This window comes from Chenopodium quinoa, unplaced genomic scaffold, assembly GCF_001683475.1.
Source record: "Chenopodium quinoa cultivar QQ74 unplaced genomic scaffold, ASM168347v1, whole genome shotgun sequence".
Lineage (NCBI taxonomy): Eukaryota > Viridiplantae > Streptophyta > Magnoliopsida > Caryophyllales > Amaranthaceae > Chenopodium > Chenopodium quinoa.
The window spans coordinates 2135351-2159444 of NW_018742244.1; the positions used below are offsets into that span (position 1 = coordinate 2135351).

At 34.5% G+C, this 24094-nt stretch overlaps 5 protein-coding genes across 5 annotated transcripts; all 5 read left to right on the forward strand.

The window, feature by feature from the left end:
- Positions 1–41: 41 nt before the first annotated feature.
- LOC110739757 (transcription factor bHLH121-like) lies at positions 42–3341 on the forward strand. Its single transcript, XM_021920236.1, has 5 exons — positions 42–226; positions 1057–1243; positions 2050–2177; positions 2262–2738; positions 2896–3341. Exons 2-5 carry the CDS (start codon positions 1135–1137, stop codon positions 3022–3024), a joined length of 843 nt encoding a protein of 280 aa, XP_021775928.1. The 5' UTR covers positions 42–226; positions 1057–1134; the 3' UTR covers positions 3025–3341.
- An 839-nt stretch (positions 3342–4180) lies between these two features.
- On the forward strand, positions 4181–10510 carry LOC110739768 (triosephosphate isomerase, chloroplastic). The gene is made up of 9 exons (XM_021920245.1): positions 4181–4512; positions 5143–5169; positions 6192–6261; positions 6738–6861; positions 8287–8371; positions 8474–8606; positions 8691–8864; positions 9369–9451; positions 10221–10510. Exons 1-9 carry the CDS (start codon positions 4297–4299, stop codon positions 10275–10277), a joined length of 969 nt encoding a protein of 322 aa, XP_021775937.1. The 5' UTR covers positions 4181–4296; the 3' UTR covers positions 10278–10510.
- An 887-nt stretch (positions 10511–11397) lies between these two features.
- On the forward strand, positions 11398–12935 carry LOC110739775. The gene has a single exon (XM_021920250.1). The coding sequence runs from the start codon at positions 11478–11480 to the stop codon at positions 12156–12158; it is 681 nt and encodes a 226-aa protein (XP_021775942.1). The 5' UTR covers positions 11398–11477; the 3' UTR covers positions 12159–12935.
- Positions 12936–13018: 83 nt separating this feature from the next.
- Positions 13019–17111, forward strand: LOC110739782 (50S ribosomal protein L17-like). The gene is made up of 6 exons (XM_021920257.1): positions 13019–13178; positions 13266–13320; positions 13475–13525; positions 15984–16075; positions 16187–16264; positions 16774–17111. Exons 1-6 carry the CDS (start codon positions 13123–13125, stop codon positions 16922–16924), a joined length of 483 nt encoding a protein of 160 aa, XP_021775949.1. The 5' UTR covers positions 13019–13122; the 3' UTR covers positions 16925–17111.
- Positions 17112–22244: 5133 nt separating this feature from the next.
- LOC110737163 lies at positions 22245–23505 on the forward strand. The gene is made up of 2 exons (XM_021917543.1): positions 22245–22398; positions 23174–23505. The coding sequence occupies exons 1-2, from the start codon at positions 22245–22247 to the stop codon at positions 23503–23505; spliced, it is 486 nt and encodes a 161-aa protein (XP_021773235.1).
- The last annotated feature ends 589 nt before the right edge of the window (positions 23506–24094 follow it).

Below are 24094 nucleotides of genomic sequence, written 5' to 3' on the forward strand. Positions count from 1 at the left end.
AAGTGACTTATGTGTCCCACATTAAAAAGCATCGATGAAGAAAAAAAACAAAAGAAAGATTAATCTGGGGGTAACGGGCGGCCGATGGGAATTTCTGGATACGGAAATCCAATTCCCATTTGCCGATTCCCCAAATTAGAGAGAGAAAGAATGATAGATCAATAAACTATGATCGTTATTCTCTTTTACTCTATTCAACTACCGCTTCCTTGCGACTCATCTTCAGGTCAAATTTCTACCCTTTTCCTTTCTTCTTTTTTTTTTCTCCGTTGTTCTGTTCTGTATCACGTCCTATATTTTGAGAACTTATATCTGTGATTTGTGAAGTTCATGGTTTTACTTGAATCAGCAATGTGAAATTGTGTTCAAATCTAGTTTATGTTACCTTGAACTACAAAATCTGATGAATTAAAGATGGGATTTTGTTGTATTTGATGATTTGTTTGTTTAATTTTTCTGGGCAGTAGCATATTGTGTCAAATTATTTCTCTTTGTAGCTGAATAGGCATCTGGGTATGGTTGTTTCTTGTTGAGGACTGAAATTGGCGTGATGGGTTTTGATTTTAGGGTTAAGAAAGTTGCAGGAAACCTAACAAGTAGTTAATTCTTTTGCCATTAGAATGTTGCACACTTGCACTATGTTTGGGTACGAGTAATTGATTATAAAGAGTATTTCGAATTGCACTATCACCCCGTGTTATTAAGGGTCGAATTCGTTCCTCGTTGATTCTTAGTTTGTTTGATGATCAAGTGGGGAAATCACATGGAATAGGAAATGAAGGTACTAATTAATCTCGGTATACTGGGATTATCTGTTACTCGGTGAGCCTCATAATGCTTTTAAGTTAATAGGGAATGGAAATGGTACAATTCAAATTAAGTTTCATGAGGCGAAAGAATGCAGATTAGAGTCAAGTGAAGCATAGTGATGTACTTTGTTTTGTTTCGTACTGTGCAAAGGCATAGTTACGTTTTGTATCGTGATGAGTACTTGTTTTTGTAGAATTTTTTAAATTAAATGGTTTTTCTGATGTGTAATGGTTTTATCACCTGCAGGTTCTGCTGTGGTTCTGATCTAATTTGCCGGTGCTGTGCTGTGTTCCATTGCAGAGTTTGAATTGGCTTAGCTGTGATATGGACTCCGATGATCCTACTGCTGTTAGAAAACTTCAGAAGGCTGGCCGTGAAAAACAGCGCAGGTGTCGGTTGAATGAGCAGTTCATTGAGTTGGGAACTACACTTGGTAAATCTATTGAAACCTTTTGCTCTTATTTTTCATTTTGCCTCTGTATCTACATGCTAAACTTGTTATAAGCTCATGGCACTCATTACTAGACCATTTGAAAATTGAGTGCTGCATCTAGGGGTATCCCCATAAAGTTCTTGTTTTCAGAGGGGAGAAACCCATTAATCTTTTTCATATATATATATATATATATATATATATATATACATATAATAGGTTAGAATTATGTGATCTGAGAGGTGAAGATGTTTTCTGTTGTTCCATAGCATTCAACAGGGCACATTGCATCAATAGCTACTTCAGGTAAGACAGTTTCAAAATGTCAAATATAAATGAAAAGAACAAACTCTTTTGTCAGTTCTTTATCTTTGGGAGAGGAGCTGCTGGTCGAATATTGAAGCTAGTGATCCTCGGTTTAAAAAGCGTATCATTTCAGCTGCGTTAGGGAAATCCGTCAATGATGTTTAAGAACACTAGAAAGTCAAAATCATGCAATGGGAAAGAATGAGGGGAAAGGGACTCTTGATTTGATGATTAGATGCCATGAGACAATGACACGTTGATTGTTGGAGGAGGAGGAGGATGTGTTGATGGATTGAGGCTGAAGCCTTGAGTAACTGATAGCTTGATATGTATGTCTTGAGTCTAGAGCAGGGGTAATCTGTTTTCGATACAACAAATTTATTATTTTCTGTAATGGTTTATAGATTGAACCTGGATTGCTCAATATACAACTATACTTTGTGTTATATTTGGATTTCTGCTGATAAGTATAACTGGTGAGTATTTATGGTCCAATGCAGATGCTGAAAGGCCAAAGAATGACAAAGCAACCATACTAACTGATACTATTCAGCTGCTCAAAGATTTGACCGCTGAAGTCGACAAACTTAAAGCCGAACATACTGCTTTGAGTGATGAATCTCGTGAGGTGGTGCTTTTTGCTCTACTAATTATAGTTTCTTGATAACAAGCATCTCTCATGAAAGCTCTCTGATCTCGTGCTCTCCTACAGTTGACGCAAGAGAAGAATGATCTTAGGGAAGAGAAGACAGCTTTAAAATCAGACATCGATAGACTTAGTTCACAATGTCAGCAGAGAGCTGGTCCTGCTTATCCATGGGTAGCTATGGATTCGGTTCTTCAACATCCGCCTTCTTATCCATATCCCATGCCGATGCCTGTTCCTACAGGTGCAGTCCCAATGCATCTATCTATGCAGCCATATCCATTCTTTGGCAATCCAAACCCTGGAATGTATGCCAACCCATGTTCTACTTTTATTCCATACATGGCCCCAAATCTTCCAGCTGAGCAGCCATCAACCCAAGATGTTTCTCCTCCCATGCAGCCAGGTAGGACCCAAGTTTCAGCCGGACATGGCGTTGGAACTTCATCAGATAAGCATGATGGACAAGTCAACAAAAAGGATGACTCTAGTGATGTCCCAACAAACCTGGAGCTCAAAACGCCCGGATCGACTACAGATGAGGTCTCAACTTACACTTCCACACAATTTTCTCATGTCAATAATCGTTTTAAGTGTTTGTTAAGAGATTGCCAACCTAATATAGGACACTTCGGATCCTAAATCTGACTCATATGCAACTAATCAATTTAACTTTGTTTTTGTCGGTATTGCTGTGCAGAATACATCATCAGGGAACCGTAAGAAAAGGATTGCAGCAGAAGGGAGTTCTTTGAGTAGATGTTCATCTCATAGTGTACAGGATAGCTCATCAAGTAGCATAGTCGGTGGTGGCAAGGGTAATGATTGATGTGTTGGAGAAATTTTGACTATTGCCTAAAGCTCTGACCTCTATACTCCTATAGGAAGTTCCTCTCACACTGCAATTTGTCCTCCCAAATCTCAGTCTAACAGTTTAACACACTGGCGTATTAGTGCGCTAAGATCATTTGATTATTGATTTACTAATTCACTTCTGGAGATGACTCATCACTCATGCCATTACAGAATATTATTGTACCAATTACACGAGTAATGTACACAAAACTTTGGTATGTGAGATTAATTGTTAAGTTACTGAATTTGTACGCGTTGCAGCTCAGATCAGAAGCTCTTCCTGTTCTGTTACTCGACTTCTGTTATTCTGTACAATGTATGTTAGCTATAAATGGAAAGATGGTGGTGTCTTATATTAAAACACACTTTAACGTGAGAAGTAGTATCGTCTACCCAATTAACACAACTTTATTCGATTATGGACTTTTATCCAACTCGACTCGACTTAATCTAAACCTGGTCCAAATAACATAATTTGCTCATCCCAATTTGACCTTTTACACAACAATAGATAAATATACGTGTCGGGCAGATAAAAAATAATGCACCAAACATCATGCAAAAAAACTGAAAAAATCCAAGCAGAATCCTTCATTCTTTCTCCTTTTCACTCATCACAACGACGACGTATGACGACGACCACACCAACCGCAAGTCACAGATAAGTTATGGGCCACTCTAATACAAACCTACAAGTATTTCCCCATCTATTGAATAACGCGTATACTCACTCTCCAAATTTCTCATTTTCATACTCCATAATAACAAGAATTGAATTTAAGACTAATAAATCTTAAGTTAAGCGTCTTACCATCTTAGCATTTATTAATTGTGTTTTTTTCATCCAACAAAATTATAGTTAAACTAAAAAAAAATATTTAGAGCAAGACTTAAACTCGAAACCAAAAAGTCTTACTTTTTAAACAGTTAAATTTGACTAACAAATTAAACAAGTACAAATTAGCAACCCGGAATATCGTCCGAACCACACATTAGTGTTACGATTAATTGATTATTACGAAACGAAAGATGTACAAAGTACAATAGCGCGTGCATATACGCGTAAGTGCGTAACTTTTCGGACAAATAAAACGCAAATGTCCTTTAGGTAGGTGACGGTCCATTTTCTCTCTCCTAGAAATAAAACCCCTAAAAACTCTGACCACACTCCTTTCAGTAGCTACCACCAGTAAAGTGTTAATCACAGGAAGAATTTGAGGAGAGAGAAAATCGAAGAAGCTCGAAAATGGCGGCCGTCTCAACATCTGTTGCGTCGCAAATCACTAACCCTAACTCGGTTGTGTCAACTCAGTTTTCTGGTCTTCGAAGATCGTTTTTGAAGCTCGAAAGTTCCGTTTCCACTCAGTCGTCGTTTTTCCAGAATGTCGATTCTCATTTGCGCTTGTCTTCCTCCTCTCGCCGTGCTCCTCGAGGTGTTGTTGCTATGGCTGCTTCTGGAAAGGTATCATACTTTTTTCCCCCAATTTTCTATTAATTTTATTCGGATGAATTGATATTCTAGAAAAATGTCAAATCAATTTGATGTAGTGTATTATACTGTGTGATTTATGATTGCGTTATTATTGGTGAGATTGTGAGAAAAATGTGAATCTGGTGAAATTTTTGTGTAAAATACTGAGTTTAATTACATGAATATGCTGATTTTGGTTGCTATATGGTTTTGATTGAGCTAAAAAATGATACTGGTACTTTATTCAGAAATGTAATTTCCTGTTAGGAGGAAAAAAAATAAAGAAAAGAAAAAACAAATTTGAAGAATGTGAGTGTGTTGAACATTTTGCCTCAATGTGAGTGAGTGAGATTGTGTAGTGGACAGTTATTCAATTGACAAAGGTTCCGATATATCAGTCGAATTAGTCGAGTGTCTTTTACAGAATGACAAAATCATGACTCGTTCTACGGCATTGATGCAACGCCAATGTTGTTTAGAAAGATTAATATAACATGTGAAATTGGCTAAGATGATTGCTTAAGATAGTAAGCAGAATTTGCGGTTTTAGAAGTTTTTGTTTAGTTGACTTTTGAATTGCTGAATTGACTCCTAATCCATTTTGTTCTATTTCCTTTGCAGTTCTTTGTTGGCGGTAACTGGAAGTGTGTAAGTACAATCATCATTTGCTCTCTTTGCAATATTCTAAACTAGCTCCCCTGGGTCTTGATTTAGTCAATGATATCAATTTTTTAATTGTTTAGTGTGATTTGTCCATTCTTCCTGTCTACTATAATTTCCTGGACAAAATGTTGTCTATGATGATCCCTTACTTTCCTTTTGATTTGTGCCTCGGGAGTCTGGGATGATAGTGAGTTAGTGACACATCTGATTCCTTTTTCTACTGTTCCTAGTCATTCCTTGTTGCTTTCTCTTGTCTTGATAATTGCATTTCAAACTTTTCTCAACTATGTAGCGTCAACTTATTTCAATTGTATAATTGCCGCAGGGGGGGGGGTATTTTTTTTTAAAGTGGCCATAGATAAATTGTATTTCAGATTAAGAAGTTGATTGTTTCTCTAGTGACCTAGTTGTTAAAAAATGACTGGCTTTGCATAGTGTCCTAAATCTCCTATTTATTAGGCCCATTATGATAGTGTTACTTCAAACTTTCCCATACCCGAAAGGAGTTTAAAAGCTTTGTGAACTCAAACTGAATCCATCGCCCCAAGGAGTTCCAAAATACTTGTAGTTTGTTTTGGTCAAAAGTAGTTACTACACGATTGATGGAACATTTAATTCAAAAGCTTATAGTGCTGCTGCTTGCTTACCAATATTGGCATAGTGAAGGAACTATATTTTGTTTTTAGTAAGCTAAACTCATTGCTTTTGTTATCTTGATGTCAAAAGTAGCTGATTTGATAACAAGTGCTACTAGTCAAAAATATTTTTATTTTAGTATACAAGATCCTTTTTCTTCTTCTTCTTCTTCTTTTTTTTTTTTTTTTTTTTTTTTTTTTTTTTTTTGTCGTTATTGCTTTGTTGGCCTTAAATTACAATTAGTATGTTTTTAAGCCTGTTATTTGTCTTCAAGTTTCTGTCCTCTCCTCTCCTTATTTTTTTATAATTTTATTTTTATATATTTTGGTTTCTAAAGCTCTGCATTTCTCTCTGTTACAAACTTACAATAGAATGGGACGAAAGAATCTATCTCTAAGCTTGTTTCAGACTTGAACAGTGCTACACTTGAGGCTGATGTTGGTAAGATAATCTTATCTTTTATTGTCATGCTGCTATATTTATAACTTTTTAGGGTAACTTCAGATTTGGTTTCATTTGCTGAATTGTTGCTTTATACAGTATACTTTAATACTTTAGTTTTTCCCTTCAAATTGCTGTATCTAGAGTTGTCGTTAGTTCATTACTTCATTACTTCAACTTGCTGTAGCTGGTTTCTATTCTGGCCTCATTATGGTTACAGCCCTTACATGCTTGTTGTTTGGTATTTAAAACGTAGTGTAGGAGTGTCTAATGGGGGCATGGCTGTATGTATGTGCGAGCGCGCTTGTCCATGCGCACGCGTACGTGCTCATAAGATTTGTTGCATAAATCGAACTTCACAAGGGTTTCAATAACACGTGCTCATAAGATTTGTTGCATAAATCTAACTTCACAAGGCTTTCAATAACACGTGATATATTCATTTTCCATCTGTGAACTCCTTGGTAATATTGCAGATGTTGTTGTGGCACCTCCATTTGTTTACATTGATCAAGTTAAAAATTCCCTGACTAGCCGAATAGAAGTATCAGCACAAAATTGTTGGATTAGCAAAGGTGGAGCTTTTACAGGAGAAATCAGGTGAGCTATTATTCACTTCTTGTTGTACCCTATTTCTTTTGAGTCTTTGCATCCATTTCTACCATTTTCGATTTTTTGTTATTTCAAATTTTCTTGGAAATCATTCACCTTATAACAACAGTTAGATGGTATTTTTTACATCATATCCAAACATTATGTGGCAGCTAAAGTACCATGTCTTGTGTTGATTGGTTGAGGCCTTAGGTGGTATAATCTACATCACATCCAACCATCCAAGCATGTTGCCATCCAGCATTCTGTCAATTATTTGGCAACTAAAGTACCTTGTCTTGTGTTGATTGGTTGAGGCCTGAGGGTAATATTGCCTCTTATTCCCTAGGGTCCATACATCTCTAGAATGTTCTTCTGCTACATTAAAATGTTGTTTGATCGTGTGGTTCTATTGGTTCATTATGTGAGTGATATTCTCATTAAGCAAGCTTTAAAGTAGGTTGGTTTTCCAAGATTGATTTGTGAATGGAAATTAAACCACCTATTCTACATTTCTACTAAGATTTGTATTCAATGCTCTCTTGAATTTTAAGGTTGAGGTTTGTGACTTATAAAGGTACACAGTACTACAGTAGTTTGCAATTGGCTAGGTATGCCAAAATCTTGTCCCTTTTTTCTGATGAGTGTTTTTTATTTTATTTTATTATTTTTTTTTACGTATACACAATAGCATTTTAAAAAAAAAAAATACCCCCAGATAGGGTAGGGGGTCTCGATACAATTTTGTAGAGGCTCTTTAGCGGTTTAGCCTTCCTCTTCAGTTGCAAGTATATTGCTTTTATTAGACCCTTTATTCTGATCTGCTACATGTTTAATTAAAAGTGGAGGACAAATTGTGGGATGTTTGATTTAGTCCAAGTTTGCCTCAAGTTGAAACTTACCTTTGGGACTCTTGTAAGGGATACCGTTGTCAAAATAGCTGAATGTGGAAATATATGGCTGTTTATATTTGTTTTTTAAGCTTTCCTATTTGCTTTAGTTATGTTAACATCATGACAAACACAAATTTTATGCATGTGAAAATTGTATATTTAATCAATTCAGGTCATTGAATATGTCCTGTTATCATGAATTTTATGCACAAAAAGAAATTTTCTAATTGGGCTTATGATGATCAACAAAATACAACCCTGCTTTAGAGGGGCATAAATTGTCATGAATTAAAAAAAAAAAAAGAAAAAAAAAAGAAAGTGATTTATCATCTAATATATCTTATACTATGTCATTTGTTTGTTTAAGTTCTTTGGAGATGATTTGTCTCCGATTCATCTACTCAAGTGACCCTGTATATGGGGTTTCAATTCACCTGTTTTTTTAACATCATGTGTCCTTTGCTTTGATTTTGTTGAGGATTCTGTGTTATTCTCTTTTAGACAGTTTTTTTTATTTTACCTAGATATTTCTGTCTGTCAGTGTTGAACAATTGAAGGATCTTGGCTGCCAGTGGGTTATTCTTGGGCATTCTGAGAGAAGGCACGTTATTGGGGAAAAAGACGAGGTAAACTTTGTACTGGACATGTAATAGTAATACCAGAATACTATTATGGTACTTTATAAAGATCTATTACCATACTCTGTAGTAAAGATCAATTGCATCCAGTTTATAGGTAAAAAGGCTGCATATGCTCTGAGCCAAGGTGTTGGAGTGATAGCATGTATTGGGGAACTGTTGGAAGAAAGAGAAGCAGGAAAAACCTTTGATGTATGCTACCAGCAAATGAAGGCTTTTGCAGGCAAGCTATCTATTATATATGTGAGTTTTGATGTTAGAGGATGTTAATAACTTCGCAAATACATGGTGTTTTTCACATGTGCAGATGCCTTACCTAGCTGGGATAATGTTGTTGTTGCTTATGAACCTGTATGGGCTATTGGCACTGGTAAAGTAGCTAGCCCAGAACAGGCTCAGGAAGTGCATGTTGCTGTTCGAGATTGGCTTAAAAAGAATGTTTCTGAGGAAGTTGCTTCTAAGACACGCATCATTTATGGAGGTATTAAAACTGCCAGTTTCTCTCTGCCTAGAACTATGTTCAAATTGATTGTCCTTGTGTGTCTGATGCAGTCTAGGGATCAAATGTGAGGTCTTGTGGCACATTTATCCTGTAATCACATGATCTAAAAAGACAGCCCATATCTAGAATGGGGAATTGTTTGGCAGCTATCTTCATCTACAGCTTCATATGAGACAAAGGGGAGATTTTTATTTTTTTTGGGGGGGGGGGGGGGTGGCAAAAGTTTGGGCATCGATTTAGGCCCACTTTATTGCTTAAAGTAATTTGTCTGAAGTTAAATGTCAACTTAAGATCCTGCGTATTGTCCACAATAAACTTGTTAATAATTTGATGATCTGATCACTATTTTCTGTATGGCTCAGCGTAATTTAGTGTAACAGCTAGTTGGCGATAAGATTGACCTGCAGCTTAAAATGAATTTGATGATTAAGATAATTTATGAAATGCAACTGAATTTGCTGACATTCACTTATGCACTTACAGGGTCTGTTAACGGAGGCAACTGTGCAGAGCTTGCAAAAAAAGAAGATATAGACGGCTTTCTTGTGGGAGGAGCTTCTTTGAAGGTAACAGCATTGCTTCCATCCCTCTCTTCCCCTCTCCCGTTGTATGATCCACCATTTTCCAAGAATTTTTTTATCATCATTATTAAGGAAATCAAGCTGCTCTCTTGTTGGATCAGCTGGAGATTAGCTAGTGGAGGATTAGAAATACACTAGATAAATGATGAGTCTATAGATTATGACCATTATGTACAGTAATATAATTTGTTGTACATTAGTTTTGAATTGGCTTGGGCCTTTGGAATAAGAGTATGTACATCTTAACCTGCACAAATTATACCACCCTGGCGTTAACCAGCCACCTATGTATCCATAACATGCTTAAGTTGAGTAGTAGACCTTTCTACCCCAATGAGTATACACACTTTCATGGTTAGGTTGTCTCAAATTAGTCTATTATGGCTTGGCCTTGGGAGTACTCCGTCCAAGGCTCCAATCACATTTTTTTTTTTCCATTCTCCCCTCTATAAAATCACATACCTTTTGTTCTTCTTTTTCTCTTCAATCACTCGCTATCGCCAACCACGTCTACTAACCACAACTATTAAAAAAATAGCTTAGCAATCACTCTTCCAGGCCTGTAGCTTGTTTTGGGTCAGAGGCTGTAACAAACATCCTATAAGGCAGCTCTTTACTACGTTCTTAATAAGTTGCAACATTAGCTTTAACCCCGTAATTCTTTGGAAATGTTTTGATGAAGGTTTCCTCTTTCAAGGTGTTATTTGGCATTGTATTTATATTGGATTCTGATCTGCAACTTTTGACTGTGTAGGGTCCTGAGTTCGCCACCATCATTAATTCTGTAACAGCGAAGAAAGTTGCTGCCTGACCATTTTTATGAATATGGCTGCAATGGCTATTAGAGAGTATCTTGATGAATCGTGTTGTAAGGAAGATGTATTGTACTATTGACCTGTTCTGTGTATGTTGAATGTTTTATTTGGGAGTTTTTATACATATTATCAAGAATAATATGGTCAACAATTTTGAGCAGAAGTGGATGTATCTTTACAGTGTATTAATTAATAAGCAAGAGATTGTCATTGAAATGCTTTGAATCAATTATTTCGTTCAAAGATGCATAACTTTTTGTAATCTGATTGCAAACGCTTTTCATTAAAATATTCATAACCCTTTTTTTTTTTTGTTGAAGCCAAATATTCATAACCTAAATTTGCGTTGAAAGAAAACTTCTTTTAATCTGTTTACCTTTTTATTTAAAAAAGACAAAATATAAGTTTGTTTTTAACACAGGATAGATGTTTTATGAAATTTTAAATATTTAAATTTGAATTTAATGATGTGTTTAAACTTTTGAAATTAAAATTACGGGATAATGACACAGATTTTTTTTTTATAAAAATGTTTTGTTATAAACCGATATTACTAACAGTTTGCATAAATTTTGGTAAAAAATTACCCAAATCTCTATTTTGTACTATTATCGTATAAAAACCTTAAAAAGTATATTTCATACTTTGTCCTCCAACAAACTTCAGAACTCTACTCAATCAAATCACTTCTAGTATAATCTCTGAATAATCACAACAATAAAATTATTTATGTCATTCAAAATACTCATCTTAGATTGTTAAAAAAAATATTTATTATAAAAATAAAATAAAAGTTTAAGAATAACGATATATAAGAACTCACAGTAGATAGAGTTTTAATTTTACAAAATATTTTTTTTTTAATTTATTAAATTTTACAGATTCAAAATTTAATTAAGCACTTTGAATTTATTCCTAAAAAAAAGTACGTACTTTGAATTTGAAATTACAATATTTCAGATATTAAATTTTAAATTTTAAAATCTAAATTTAATTTTATTTTCTTAAAATTTGAAATTAGAAATTTAGGATAACAATAAAAAACAGCATCTGTTTTGATTTAAAAAAGATATGAAGTATCTAACCGATTTAAATCTCTAACTAATCCTATAAAAGATGATATTTCATATTCTTCCCTAATTTTTTCACACTATCTCAAATTCATCAGAGCAACGTAAATTCTTCATTACTCCAAAATGAAGAGAAAGAACTCAAACTCTGCTGATGATTCTCTTCTTGATCTTTCTTTATCTCCCCCTTCAAATAACCCACCTTCCAACCCTCCTAGCGACCCCTCCTCTTCATCGTCGTCCAACCTACCGCGTGTTCGACGCAACCCTACACCTTCACAAGCACGGTCTGAAACCCGAGAGGTAGCCAAGAGCCACACAATCACACCACCATACCGTTGGGCAACAAAGTATCGAGCCAAGGTCCATTCAATGCAGTACTTACTAGATAATGAGATAGAAACCACATCTGACGCAGTACAATGTAAGAAATGCGAGAAAACTTTTGACTTACAATATAACATTCAAGAAAAGTTCCAACAAATTTTTAATTTTGTACTAACACAAAGGGATGAGTGGCATAATCGTGCTCCCAGTGCTTGGACCGATCCCGTGCTTCCGACGTGCAAATTTTGCGGGGAAGTAGATGCATGTAAGCCATTGATATCGGAGAAGAAGAGAAGTATTAATTGGTTGTTCTTGTTACTAGGACAACTTTTGGGATGTTGCACTTTGGAACAATTGAAATATTTTTGCAAGCATACTAAACTTCATCGTACTGGTGCTAAGGATAGGTTGATTTTACTTTCTTATTTTGAATTATGCAAACAGCTTGATCCCAATGCTCCGTTTGACCTGGATGATTAAGTTTATTTTTTTAAATAATTAGGGCCTAATAGAGTTTTATAGTCGTAATTAGGCCTTTAATTTTCCGATTATTAGATTTGTTTCATGTTGAACAATATGTCATGTATTGCACAGATTTGTGTAAGTGATTTGATTAATTAAAATATGTTTTTTTTTAAATTTTTTTATTTACAATTATATGATTGTGTTCATTTGGTCTATTACATTTGTTTTATAGCCTTGAATTTCCGATTATTAGTTTGTTACATGTTTCATGTATTGTAATTGAGTAAGTGATTTGATTAATTAAAATATATTTTTTTTAATTTTTTTTTATTTACAATTATATGATTATGTTCATTTGATAGAAATAAGAGAAAACTTTTGACTTACGATATAACATCCCAGAAAATTTCGCGCTCCCAGTGCCTGGATCGATCCCCTGCTTCTAACGTGCAAATTTTACGGGGAGTTAGATGCATAATACTAAAATTCATCATTACAATATTTTTTTTTATATTATTCTTTGAAGTAATTAGTTGGGAGTTCAAATCCCACCGGTAACATATTTAATAATCCTAATGCAAATATCACATTTTATTATCCTAATTTTTTCAAAATTTAACTCATATTTTCGGGAAAAAAGTTCTAATATTTTTATGTAAAATTTCCGTTTCCGCCAGATAACCTAATATTCTTAAATATCTTTTTTTTTTTTTTTTTTTTTTTTTTTTTTTTTTTTTCACCAAAACTTGCACTTGTGATCATATCACTAACACACTGATGTAATTTGTAGGCGTGTAGCATTGAATTACCCAATTAAAAATCAGTAATTGTAATTTGGGCCTTTTACCCGAAAACACGAATAATTAACCCGGAAAAAAAAAACCCAAATACCCTCCAAAACACTCTCTTCTTCCTCAGTTGCTCAGTTTCACCGTTTACCTCTGAGCGTCGTAGTTTCTCTCTCCTAAAATCATCAAAAATGACGAAATTAAGGAAGCTCAATCGACCTACTGGTCACCGTTTGTCTATGCTCAGGTTCTTCCCTTTACATCATTCAATTTTCATTTTGATTTTATTGATTAAAGCGTAAAAAATGTTGATAATTTTTTTTTTTGAGGGTAGGACAATGGTTTCTCAATTGGTGAAACACGAGCGAATTGAGACTACTGTTGCTAAGGTTTGTTACTCTTTCCTCACTTTTCGCTAAATCTTTGCAGAAAAAGGGTTTTTTTGTTAGGGTTTATGATCTGGGGTTTAGCTGATTTTGAGTAATTTGAAGTTGGGAATTTAATTTAATAATATTGAGTACTATTTGGGTTCGCTATTTGCAGGCAAAAGAGGTTCGAAGATTAGCTGATAACATGGTTCAATTGGGAAAAGATGTAAGTATTTGTTAAGAAAATACGCCTCAGTTTTAATTTAGTTATTTCCAAGTACTCTGATGTATTCATTGTCAATGTGGATTTTTGTCATTAATGAATGATGTTTAGGTTGCATCTCTATCTTGGTGGGCAGTTTAATGATAATGGCTTATTGGACTTTTGATGGGTTTTACGATTTCGATGGCTTGTTCTGATTTTATTTACTGAGGAATTGCCGGTTGAGAATTCGATGAGACTAAAGGGATATATCTGAATTTAAGATGTTTAGGAAGGAAAGCTTCTATTTCGAATTCATTTCTTTGTTCATTGTAGTTGCTTCTCCTTTAGGCATTATACTTTGTTGTTGTACAACAATGCCTTACTTTGATGAAAATACCTAAAGAACTTAGGTTGAATAGAACATGGACATGTTGAAGCTTGCTTGTTTATTTTCTACTAGAATATAGAGGATTAAAGGGTGTAACTGTAAGTGTAGGATTCAGTAGATTTATCGAAGAATTGCATTTTGTGTCGAGTGGCCCATACTGATGTTGGGATGTCAAGTGTTAGACATGGGATACCTGAGGTATATAAAGACTGACTTTAAGAGTAACATAGCTGCTGCCTATTTTCATGATAAGAACCATCTGTTGGTATTCTGCCTTAATGGAATGAGATTCAACCTCCCGAGAGGTGAGATTATTAATGGTAGCATTTCCTTACGCATGTATACCTTATTATTAGCTCTCAGAAATGAAGTATAGGTATGTATGCATACTGTGCTTGTTTTCCTTTTAGTGAGGAGGAATGCTTTTATGAGATATACCAGTGCTACGGACTTCTACCTATTAAATTTACTGTAATAACGGGGTACGAGAGGGAACACAATTTGCTGCCTACATTTGTTATGTTGGGCCAAAAATAAACCACTAGCACATACCAATTTGCTATTTTAAATCGCGGCTTAGAATCAGTTTCTGATGGTCATGCTACAAGTCCTGTCCATGTTACCACAAAGCACACTTTTTGATGCTCTCAATGGCCAAGATAAACTTGTAGCGATCCTGCAAAAACTTCTAGCAATTCTGCAAGCAAGTATATAGTTATATGCTACATTCCATGACAACTGTAATTAACTGCTTGGGTTTCCTTTGTTTGCTGCATATTTGCTATGTGGTGCTTTGGAATCATCTTTAGGGTGCTTTATAGCAGTATATCCAGTAAATGTTTTTCTTGAAAGAACACTGTTTCAGTTCCCTTTTCCTGGAAAATTTAAGTAATATATCCCATATATATGGAATAAGCTATCCCAGCTCAAATTGCTACACTGTTTCCTCATTATAGTGTTGTGACTGTTGTCAGTGTGATAACCATACTTAATTTTTGTAGAACTGCTTCGTATCAGAATCAAGTCTTTGGGATAGATAATATGAGCTCAATTAGAAACTTAAACCAAATAACTTTTCCACTAAGGTTGAGAATATATATTTTAACTTTATCTATTAGAAATTTCAGTGACCTCAAGTTTCTCACCCAAATTGTGATTCAAGTTCTCCAGTTTCTGTTGTTATTCTTTCTTAGGTGTGCTTCTTTCCCTTTGTTGATCAAAAGGTGGGGAACTTTACTTTGAGTTTTGGAATCCTTGCCCTTCTTTTTGTCTTAGTTTAGTACATATTCGCCACCGTTAGATCTATAATAATTTCTAAACTGATTGATAGTTTGATTGTATTTCACCAATTCCTTTTTTTAAAGAAAGGTCAATGTATTCTTGGTTTCTCGATGCTCATCCTTTTAACCTTTTATGCTACATGGCTTAAAATTAATAAGAAATTAACATAGTGGCACGCTGTTTCCCATATTTGCCTTAAAACATGCAACATCATCAGTGATCAATTAGCCATTAAGGTGGAAAACAGGAAGCTAGGCTGGGTAGGTATGGGTAATACTGCAAGCCTAAATGTGAACAAGAATTTAGAGATGCAGGAAAGTGGGATGGAAACTCTAGATGGGCTTATTTCTGGCTTCTACTGATAAAAATGAATTTCAATGTTACTACTTTATCTCTAATTTTCCATTGCACTCACATGACCATACTCTTCAATGTTCCATAGTCTTGCATGAGCCTGTGTCATGACCGACTGTTATGTTCTTACATGATGGTGCTTGCTAGACCACTCAGGCATAAACTTAGATATTTTTCTGATGGTCACCTTCTTGTGAAAAGTTCTGTTTTAGATGCTAACGCACTAGCTTTAGTTTGGTTACATGATTTTTTGAGAATTGGCATCTTTAGATTTCCTGAACTTGTAACCTTCAAATCATGAAACCAGTGTGCTATAGACCTATCGTTACTAAGGGGTAGCAGAACCTTAACTGAAACTCTTTAGAGCCTTGATTTGGCGACAAGTTAAAACTGGTTTAGATACATATAATGAATCTTTGATAACTTACAAATTGAATTTTTATTTTTCAACTTCAGGGCTCCCTTTGTGCTGCTAGACGTGCTGCTGCCTTTGTCAGGGGCGATGATGTTATTCACAAGTTATTTACTGAATTGGCATATCGATACAAGTAAATCTCAAATCTGGGCTGCTGAACATTGTGGTTTAATGGCTGCTGGTGGATAGAATTTTATAAGATTATTAATCTGTATTGCTGGGTGATTTTTGAAATGACTTGCAGAAACCGAGCTGGAGGTTACACGAGGCTGCTTAGGACACGTATCCGAGTGGGTGATGCTGCCCCAATGGCGTATATTGAGTAAGATCTGTTTCTTTTGAACTGTTCTTGAAACTGTTGTCCGTCATGTCGGTTATTATTAGCAGATATGAGGTGTGCTGTAGTATCTTTCTTCGTAGTTGCTGGTTTTTATTGTCTTAAATTTAGTTTCCAGCGTCTTTGGAAATCAGTTTCCAGTGATCCGGATGTCGGTCTTGCCCTGTACGGCTGTACCAGACGGACAATTTTGAAATTGTAAACTTTTGTGCTTAAAAAAACTTAGCTTGGAATTCATAATTCTGGGCTTCTGGCCATAAACTTAAAGCTGCATTATTGTTTCTTTTTTGGGTGACTGGATTGTGGAATGTTGTAGTTTCCCCCTATGGTAGGAAACGGATTGAGCTATAGTATTTCAAATTCTTTTGCTCATAGTTCCCCAATATTTGTGAGTTGCACTGAAAATGTAGCCTGATTTCCCCTGTTTAGTCAAGTGCCACTGCCTCTCTCCATGTGCGTCTTATCTGACGTTGGGTTTGTTATATTTTGAACAGATTTATTGACAGAGAGAATGAACTTAGGCAGTCAAAACCTCCAACTCCACAACCACCGCAGAGAGCTCCCATGGATCCTTGGACGAAGTCAAAGCTTACCAGACAATATGCACCACCTAAAGAGGAGAAGAATTCTAATTCTGATATTTAGTATAAAATCTGTGATTTTGTGATAGTGCAATATATGAATATTGTTTATTTCATGCTCAACACCATATGTTAACTCCAGTGATTTTGTATCATTGTGGATATTTGGTGTATGAACTATAGATTGGCTGGTTAGTCGACAATAAATTGTTTTGCGCTGATAATCCGAAACGTCCAAAATTTCTCAAAAAGCTTGGATACTATTAGCCTTCAATTTTAGAATTTTTTTACTTTTTTTTCACCTGGATATAAAAATTGCCGAAATTTTTACCATTGTCTCTAATACCCTCCGGGAATCCAATTTGGTGGGTGGAACCAACTAATTTGCCTTTAAACGGCCAATTTATCGGTTTACAACTTGTACCGCTTTCATTAACTCAAGTCTACCACGAACATTTATGATAACATATAAATGATCATTTATGGTTCCAAACGGCATTATATGATCCCGAGAGGTATCCCCTGAAATCTTATTTATTTTTTTCGACATTAGCCTCGAAACCTTCGAAATTTCTCAAAAAACATGGATATTAGCCATCAATTTTGGAATTTTTTAACTTTTTTTTCGCGTGAAAATAAAAATTGCCTAAATGTTTAGCATGGTCCCTAATACCCTCTGCCCTCTGGGAGACCATGCAATTGGGTGAGTGGAACCATCCTATTTGCCTTTAAGGCCAATTTACCAGTTTACAACTTGCACAAATTTAATTAACTCAAGACTACTATGAACATTTAAGACAACATATAATGTTCATATATGGTTCCAAACGGCATTATATGACCCCGAGATATATCCCAAAAATCTCAAAACTTTTCGACACCAGGACTCGAAACATCCCAAATTTCTCAAAAAGCGTGGATTTTAATTTTGGAATTTTTTTACAATTTTTGCCCGGAAATAAAAATAGCCGAAATGTTTACCATGGTCCCTAATACCCGCCGGGAGTCCAATTGGGTGGGTGGAACATTCCAATTTGCCTTTAAAAGACCAATTTACTAGTTTACTATTTACACCAATTTCATTAACCCAAGTCTACCACAAACATTTATAACAACAAATAATGATCATATATTGTTCCAAACGACATTATATGACCCCGAGATATATCCCCTAGAATTTCAAAACTTTTCGACAGCGGACCCCGAAACCTCTTAAATTTCTCAAAAGTGTGGATATTAGCCTTCAATTTTGGAATTTTTTGAGTTTTTTTCGCCTGGATATAAAATTGCCGAAATGTTTACCATGGTCCCCAATACCCGTCGGGAGTCCAATTGGATGAGTGGAACATTCCAATTTGCCTTTAAACGGCCAATTTACCGGTTTACAACTTACATTGATTTCATTGATTCAACCCTACCACGAACAACATTTATGACAACAAATAATGATCATATATCATTCCAAAAGACATTATATGACCCCGAGATATATTCGCTACAATTTAAAGACTTTTCGACACCGGGCCCCGAAGACTTCAAAAATTCTCAAAAAGAGTGGATATAGCCTTCAATTTTTGAATTTTTTGACATTTTTTTCGCCCGAAAATAAAAATTGCCGAAATGTTTACCATGGTCTTTAATACCTTTCGGGACTCCAATTGGGTGGGTGGAACCATCCAATTTGCCTTTAAATGACCAATTTACCGGTTTACAACTTGCGTTAATTTATTTAACTCAAGCCAACCACAAACATTTATGACAACATATAATGATCATATATGGTTCAAAATGACATTATATGACCCCGAGATATATCACCTAGAATATAAAGTCTTTTCGACACCAGCCACAAAACCTCCAAGTTTTTCTCAAAAAGTGTGGATATTAGCATTCAATTTTGGAATTTTCTTTAATTTTTTTCGCCCGAGAATAAAAATTGCCGAAATGTTAACCATGATACCTAATACCCTCCGGGAGTCCAATTGGGTGGGTGGAACCATCCTATTTGCCTTTAAATGGCCAATTTACCGGTTTACAACTTGTACCGATTAAATTAACTCAATCCTACTACGAACATTTATGACAACATATAATGATCCTATATAGTTTCAAATGACATTATATGACCACGAGATGTATCTCCTTAAATCTCAAAACTTTTCGACACTGGGCCTCGAAACATCCCAAATTTCTCAAAAAGCATTGATTTCAATTTTGGAATTTTTTGAATTTTTTACACCCGAAAATAAAAATCGCCAAAATGTTTACCATGGTCCTAATACCCTCTAGGATTCTAATTGGGTGGGTGGAATCAAATAATTAATTTGTCTTTAAACGGCCAATTTACCAGTTTACAACTTGCACCGATTTCATTAACTCAAGCCTACCACGAACATTTATGACAACATATAATGATCATTTATGGTTCCAAACGGCATTATATGACCGCGAGAAGTATCCCATGAAATCTCATTTCTTTTCGACACCAGCCCCGAAACCTTCGAAATTTCTAAAAAAACATGAATAATTAGCCTTCAACTTTGGAATTTTTTGATTTTTTTTGCCCGAAAATAAAAATTGCTCAAATGTTTACCATGGTCCCTAATACCCTTTGGGAGTCCAATTGGTTGGGTGGAACCATCCAATTTGCCTTTAAACGACCAATTTACCGATTTACAACTTGCACCGATTTCGTTAATTCAAGCCTACTACGAACATTTATGACAACGTATAATAATCATATATATAGTTCGAAACGGCATTATATGACTCCGATGTATCCCCTAAAATCTCAAGTCTTTTCGACATCGGGCCCTGAAACCAACAAAATTTCACAAAATCGTGGATATTAACCTTCAATTTTGGAATTTTTTGACTTTTTTCGCCCGAAAATAAAAGTTGTCGAAATGTTTACCATCGTTCCTAATATCCTTAGGGAGTCCAATTGGGTGGGTGGAACCATTAAATTTTCCTTTAAACGGCCAATTTACCGACTTACAACTTGCACCGATTTAATTAATTCAAGCCCACCACGAACATTTATGACAACATGTAATGATCACATATGGTTCCAAACGGAATTATATAAATAACCCTGAGATGTATCCCATAGAATTTCAAGACCATTCGACACTGGGTTCCGAAACCTCCAAAATTTCTCAAAAAGCGTGGATATTAGCATTTAATTTTGGAATTTTTTTGACTTTTTCGCTCGTAAATAAAAATTGCCGAAATGATTATTATGGTCCTAATATCCTCCGAGAGTCCAATTGGGTGGGTGTAACCATCTAATTTGCCCTTAAACTGCTAATTTACCAGTTTAAAACTTGCACCGATTTCATCAACTTAATTCTACCACGAACATTTATGACAACATATAATGATCATTTATGGTTCCAAGCGGCATTACATGACCCCGATATGTATCTCCTAAAATCTCATTTCTTTTCGACATCGGGCCCCGATAATTTCAAAATTTCTAAAAAAAAGCATGAATATTAGGCATTAGCCTTCAATTTTTGAATTTTAAGACTTTTTTTCGCCTGAAAATAAAAATTGCCGAAAGTTTACCATGGTCCATAATACTCTCCCGGAGTCTAATTGGGTAGGTGAAACCATTCAATTTGCCTTTAAACGATCAATTTATTGATTTACAACTTGCACCGATTTCATTAATTCAAGCCTACCACGAACATGACAACATATAATGATCATATATGGTTCCAAACGGCATTATATGACCCCAATATTTATCCCCTAAAATCTTAAGGCTTTTGAAAACGGGCCTGAAACCTCCAAAATTTCTCACAAAGCGTGGATATTAGCCTTCAATTTTGGAAATTTTTTACTTTTTTTTGCCCGGAAATAAAAATTGCCAAAATGTTTACCATGGTCCCTAATACCCTCTGGGAATCCAATTGGGTGGGTGGAACCATCCAATTTGTCTTTAAACGACCAATTTACCGGTTTACAACTTCATCGGAATTCATTAACTCAAGTCTACAACAACGAACATTTATGACAACATATAATGATCATATATAGTTCCAAACGACATTATATGACCCCGAGATGTATCCCCTAAAATCTCAAGACTTTTTGACAACGGGCCCCGAAACCTCCAAAAATTCTCAAAAATCGTGGATTGCCTTCAATTTTGGAATTTTTTGACTTTTTTTTCGCCCGAAAATAAAAATTGCCGAAATGTATATCATGGTTCCTCGTACCATCTGCCTTGTATATGCTTAATTTGAGACGTTATTAGCATTGAATTTTATTAAAAGAATCTAGAAATGACTAAAAAAGTAAATAAATTAAGAAGTGAGCTGAGACAGAGTTAGAAGACCAAGATTTGGTGGCACTTTATTGTTCCGAATATTCTCTCTTCATGCATATACTTAACAACCAAGAATCAAGGCATTAATCCATCAATATATAAAACAAAATGTATTTGACTACGCTAACATAACCTAAAGTACGTGTCATTAAGTCTTTTTATTTTATTTTTTTTATAGAAAGTATACGTCATTAATTAAACTAATACTTATTATTTATTACAAGTATAATCTTTAAAATTTATATGTGATACATCTAGGTAATATAAGTGAGGGTCCATATAATTTTATATGTTAATTAAGGGGTCCATTAAATTTTGAACCGTATACATACTTACATTGTTAACGATAGCGTGTATATATTATATATATAGCCATAGGGCAACATCATTGAACACATTCAAATCAACTTCCATTAGAGAAAATAAAAATCACATTCAAATCAACAAGACTCAACTCTTGGTTGCAATTTCAGAAATACTAAAGGTTTGTTTTATTCATTTATTCATATATTTCTGTTTTTGTTGTCAATTAATTTCCATTTTCATTTGTCAAGTTACGTATGTATTTGCTAATTAATTATCATCTATTCTTTTATAGAACTCTACAAATCATCAAGGATAACCAACACTCATACATCGTCAAGATTAATTAAGGTAACTGCATGCATGTATATTCTTTTGTAAGAGATTTTATTTTGTCACTATTTTTGTTCACGTAATTGAATTTAATTTCTTTCATTTCTTGTTACTAGATAAAATTTTAGTTGAACCATGACGACTCATTGGAGCCACCTAAAACACCCTCTTGAGATAGTCGATAGACCAAGGGTGTACACATGTGACGGGTGTAAAACCAAAGGCATAGGGCAAAGACATAAATGTGAACGATGCAACTTTAGTTTACACCCTAAATGCATGTTTGCACCCCTTACAACAACAATTCAAGGGCAAACATGTCATTTTCTTGAAAAAACCTCGCCGTGGGGTGCACTGCAAGAAGGTTGATTGCACCAAGTGCCGGAGCTGTGATGCGTGTGGAATGACAATTATGGGCTTCGTCTACCATAGCTATGAGACAGATCGGGATTTTCATCCTACATGCGTTAATTTGGAGAATGAAATTAAAATTGAAGATGTCACATTTAGGCTTGAGAAGCAAGGAACATCTAGTTGTGCGTGGTGCAAAAGGAAGTTGGTCAAAGGTCAGTTTTCTAACCATACTAGTTGGATTTTTATTTTATTTTATTTTATTATTTATTTATTTATTTTTATTAAAATTTTGTTGTAGGAATCTCGTATTTAATTTTATTAATCAAATTAATAAGATAGCAAGTATAATTGGTATATTACTAATTTCTCCGTGTCAAAGTACATGTCCTAAGCTAGTCTCTTTTTGAGATTTTGCATTGACTTTTATGTTGTGATTTAATTTCACCAAGCCTCAACTCTCACATATCTTTTAATTGAGCATGGATTGTAGTATTACATTATAATTATTTAATTTTTTAATGGTAAGAAGAAACACTTTAAGGTAAACCTTAATTAACCCTCATACTTTTTTTTATTTTGGTCCAATATTTTTACAGTTTGAGGGATTCCACCCTATTATAATTATTTAATTTTTTATGGTAAGAAGAAGCACTTTAATGTAGACCTCGATTAACCCTCATAGTTTTTATTTTGGTCTAACATTTACCGGTTGAGGGATCCCATCCTTAAGTAACTTTATTTGGCAAGATTCGAACCTCAAACCTCTAAATATACTAAGTGATGATAAGGGTAAGAAGTTTTACTAAGTGATGAGTCGATAATTATTTTGAACTATAAAATGATTTGTGTAAAATCAAAACGTAACATATAAAATAAACTTGGCCTATTGACTATTGTACACGTACATCACCGTCCATGTATGTAGCTCAATTAATTAATTAGTTTATTAATTAAATTTAATTAATTTTTTTTATTACTTAATTGTAGGTGCTGTTAAGAAGATTCCAGGTTGGTCAAATGTATCCGAAGAGGATCATGACTACAATTTCCATGTCTATTGTGTGATGGAAATGGCCATGCAAGGCTCTTCTTCTAATGAAGTTTTTGGGAAAACCATGTCTTTAACATTGCAAGGAAAAGGAAATGAGCTGCCTATTAAAACTAAGTCCAAGAAAATTTCTAAAAGCAACAAATGGTTGAGAATCCTCAAGCTTTTTGTAGGAACTGTTTTCTCCATTCTGCTTGGAGATCCTACCACTATTATTGCCTCTACCATGGCTCATTTGGTTATTGTAGGACTTTTCCACAACACGGGATAATATTATATATTTATCTACCAGGTTCCTTTTATATTCGAATTATAATTTTTAAATAGTGTATGTAGTATGTATAGTTTACATTTCTATGAATTATGTAAATTAGGTGTGTAATACGATATTGTGTATCTTCTTTATATTGTATTTTTTTTAAAAGGGTAAGAAAAAAGAAAACATTAAGATTTAGGAACCCTTCCTTTTGAAGGGAATTCTTATTAGCATAATTTCTACATGTACTTTATTTACCAAAAAAAAAACAATTAAAAAAATTGAAAAAGTACTAAATACCAAAATGAGAAATTCAACAAATTTTAACTTTTATCATTCATTATTTTGAGGGTAATCGAATCAAATCGATATAGTAAAAAATTATAGTATAATCCATGCTTGAATTGAATCAAAGAAGAGAGATTTATTATCATCACCAATCTTGAACGAAACAAGGGTTCATGAGGTTTAAGTTGGCAATTTGATTTTCGTTGGAAAAACCAAAACTTGATAAACTGGAACAATAAGATTTATATGATATTTTAGTATAATATATATAGATTATTATTATCATCAACCAACATTATCTTAATAACCACATTTC

Bases quoted from the DNA above. Each gene is read 5' to 3' on its own strand.
- LOC110739782 (XM_021920257.1), top strand. From the start codon at position 13,123: ATGACGAAATTAAGGAAGCTCAATCGACCTACTGGTCACCGTTTGTCT. The intron at 13,179-13,265 runs GTTCTTCCCTTT...TTTTGAGGGTAG, and splicing joins CACCGTTTGTCTATGCTCAG to GACAATGGTTTCTCAATTGG. The intron at 13,526-15,983 runs GTAAGTATTTGT...TTTCAACTTCAG, and splicing joins TGGTTCAATTGGGAAAAGAT to GGCTCCCTTTGTGCTGCTAG.
- LOC110739757 (XM_021920236.1), top strand. From the start codon at position 1,135: ATGGACTCCGATGATCCTACTGCTGTTAGAAAACTTCAGAAGGCTGGC. The intron at 1,244-2,049 runs GTAAATCTATTG...GGTCCAATGCAG, and splicing joins TGAGTTGGGAACTACACTTG to ATGCTGAAAGGCCAAAGAAT. The intron at 2,739-2,895 runs GTCTCAACTTAC...ATTGCTGTGCAG, and splicing joins CCGGATCGACTACAGATGAG to AATACATCATCAGGGAACCG.
- LOC110737163 (XM_021917543.1), top strand. From the start codon at position 22,245: ATGGGCTTCGTCTACCATAGCTATGAGACAGATCGGGATTTTCATCCT. The intron at 22,399-23,173 runs GTCAGTTTTCTA...ACTTAATTGTAG, and splicing joins CAAAAGGAAGTTGGTCAAAG to GTGCTGTTAAGAAGATTCCA.
- LOC110739768 (XM_021920245.1), top strand. From the start codon at position 4,297: ATGGCGGCCGTCTCAACATCTGTTGCGTCGCAAATCACTAACCCTAAC. The intron at 8,865-9,368 runs GTATTAAAACTG...ATGCACTTACAG, and splicing joins GACACGCATCATTTATGGAG to GGTCTGTTAACGGAGGCAAC. The intron at 9,452-10,220 runs GTAACAGCATTG...TTGACTGTGTAG, and splicing joins TGGGAGGAGCTTCTTTGAAG to GGTCCTGAGTTCGCCACCAT.
- LOC110739775 (XM_021920250.1), top strand. From the start codon at position 11,478: ATGAAGAGAAAGAACTCAAACTCTGCTGATGATTCTCTTCTTGATCTT.